Source organism: Psammomys obesus, unplaced genomic scaffold (assembly GCF_907164565.1).
Source record: "Psammomys obesus unplaced genomic scaffold, mPsaObe1.curated_primary_1811, whole genome shotgun sequence".
Classification (NCBI taxonomy): Eukaryota; Metazoa; Chordata; class Mammalia; order Rodentia; family Muridae; genus Psammomys; species Psammomys obesus.
Genome location: NW_026596430.1, coordinates 1,496,579 through 1,498,166, shown reverse-complemented (window position 1 = coordinate 1,498,166; position 1,588 = coordinate 1,496,579). Strand labels below are relative to the sequence as shown.

At 52.5% G+C, this 1,588-nt stretch overlaps 1 protein-coding gene across 1 annotated transcript in view; it reads left to right on the top strand.

Annotated features, from left to right (window-relative positions):
* Positions 1-900: 900 nt before the first annotated feature.
* Cdhr1 (cadherin related family member 1) overlaps positions 901-1,588 on the top strand; it is a 19,188-nt gene continuing 18,500 nt past the window's right edge. Inside the window, exon 1 of the mRNA XM_055597829.1 lies at positions 901-1,042. Coding sequence (XP_055453804.1) covers positions 988-1,042 — 55 coding nt within the window. The 5' untranslated portion in view covers positions 901-987. The remainder of the gene's footprint in view (positions 1,043-1,588) is intronic.

Here is a 1,588-nt window from a genome sequence, read left to right as displayed (position 1 = left end):
GAACATATGCTGCTTCTTTATCCCTAGAGAGAACCTAGAGAGCCTGGCTCACGTCCTTTTGTGTGTTCGTTATGGGTGTGCATACTTACATACACAGATAAAATTACATGTAGAGAAGTGGTGGCATATGCCCTTGATCCAAACACTCAGGAGGCAGAGGCCGGCCTCTGTGAGAACTCTGTGAGTTCGAGGCCAACCTGGTCTACTGAGAGAATTCCACAACAGCCAAGGTTATACAAAGTAACCCTGTCTTAAAAATCCGAAAACAAACAAACAAATAAAAACAAACAAAAAACCCACGCGTTGATGAGCAAATTCATTTGCAGATGGCGAGTTTGTGTATACAAATGCGTCTGAAAACAGGACTAGATCTAATGGTTGTATTGTAGATAGCTGTATGGTTCTCAAACTGTGGGCCGCGACCCCCATGCCAAACTACTACCCCCAAACAAAATATTTACATTGCAATCCATAGCAGTAGCAAAATTACAGTTATGGATTAATAAACAACGCAGGAAAATCCGTGCGCAGCCAGAGCCACATCAAATCCCAGGAAACCCCGAATTTCTTGCAGCTTGCTCAAGGTAGTCTGGGGCAGGCACACAGTTCCTCTATGCGCAAAGCTCCACCTCTGCACCTGGTGCTCCTGGGTTGCTAGGGCATAGAGGGCGTGGTAGGAGGGAAGTGGTCTTGTCAAGTTCTCCCGCCCGCTTCACTAAGCTGGTTCCAGTAATTGGTCTCATTAGTCGTCTGACCGGAGCCATGCAGCTGTGCAGATCCACGAGCGAGCTGTCATCCGCTTAGCGCCCTCGCACCACCGGCTCGCTCTCCCTCCCTCCCGCTACTGCCGCCGCCGCCGCCGCCGCCGCCGCCGCCGCCTCAGCCACCTACGACGTCGCCTCTGCTCTCCTCCGGCGCCTAGGGCATGCTCCGAGGTCCAGCACCCCGCTTCGGCAGTGGCCAGGCTTGCGACCAGTCCTCGGAGACATGAGGCTCGGTCCACGAGCCGCCCTGGTCCTGGGGCTGCTGCGCATTTACCTCGGTAAGTGTTGAGGGTCAGAGAGGATGGGTGACCCGGGGACTGAGGCTGCACTATCCAGGGAGCAGCCTTGCAGCCCTGAGACGGGACTATGGGACGCTTGCTTCCTGGGCGCTTCTCCAGAGACTAAGAGCCAGCATCCTGGCAAACTGGGGCTCTGCCGCTAGATCTTTTGGCTCCTTCAAACTCACAGCGGGAGGCTGGGGTTTGCTCTGCTGGCTGCATTTAGGCAAGGCAGGAAGTATGACCTTGGCCCGGTGCACTGCACCTCTCTGAGCTCTTTAAAGGGGTGTATTGTCCTTCACCTTCTTTCTAGGCTCCTGCCATAAAATGTGGCCCCGAAAAACTTGATCCTAGCTCAAGCAAACCCTTCGCCGGTACCCCAGCCCTCCTTTTCATTAGCTGAGCCCAGAGAGGTTACTTTGCTAGTGTGTGAAGCTCCCATGGGGTGTCTGAGGGTCTGTTTGTCCTTCTGTTTTCTTTTTCTTTCTTTCTTTCTTTCTTTCTTTCTTTCTTTCTTTCTTTCTTTCTTTCTTTCTTTCTTTCTTT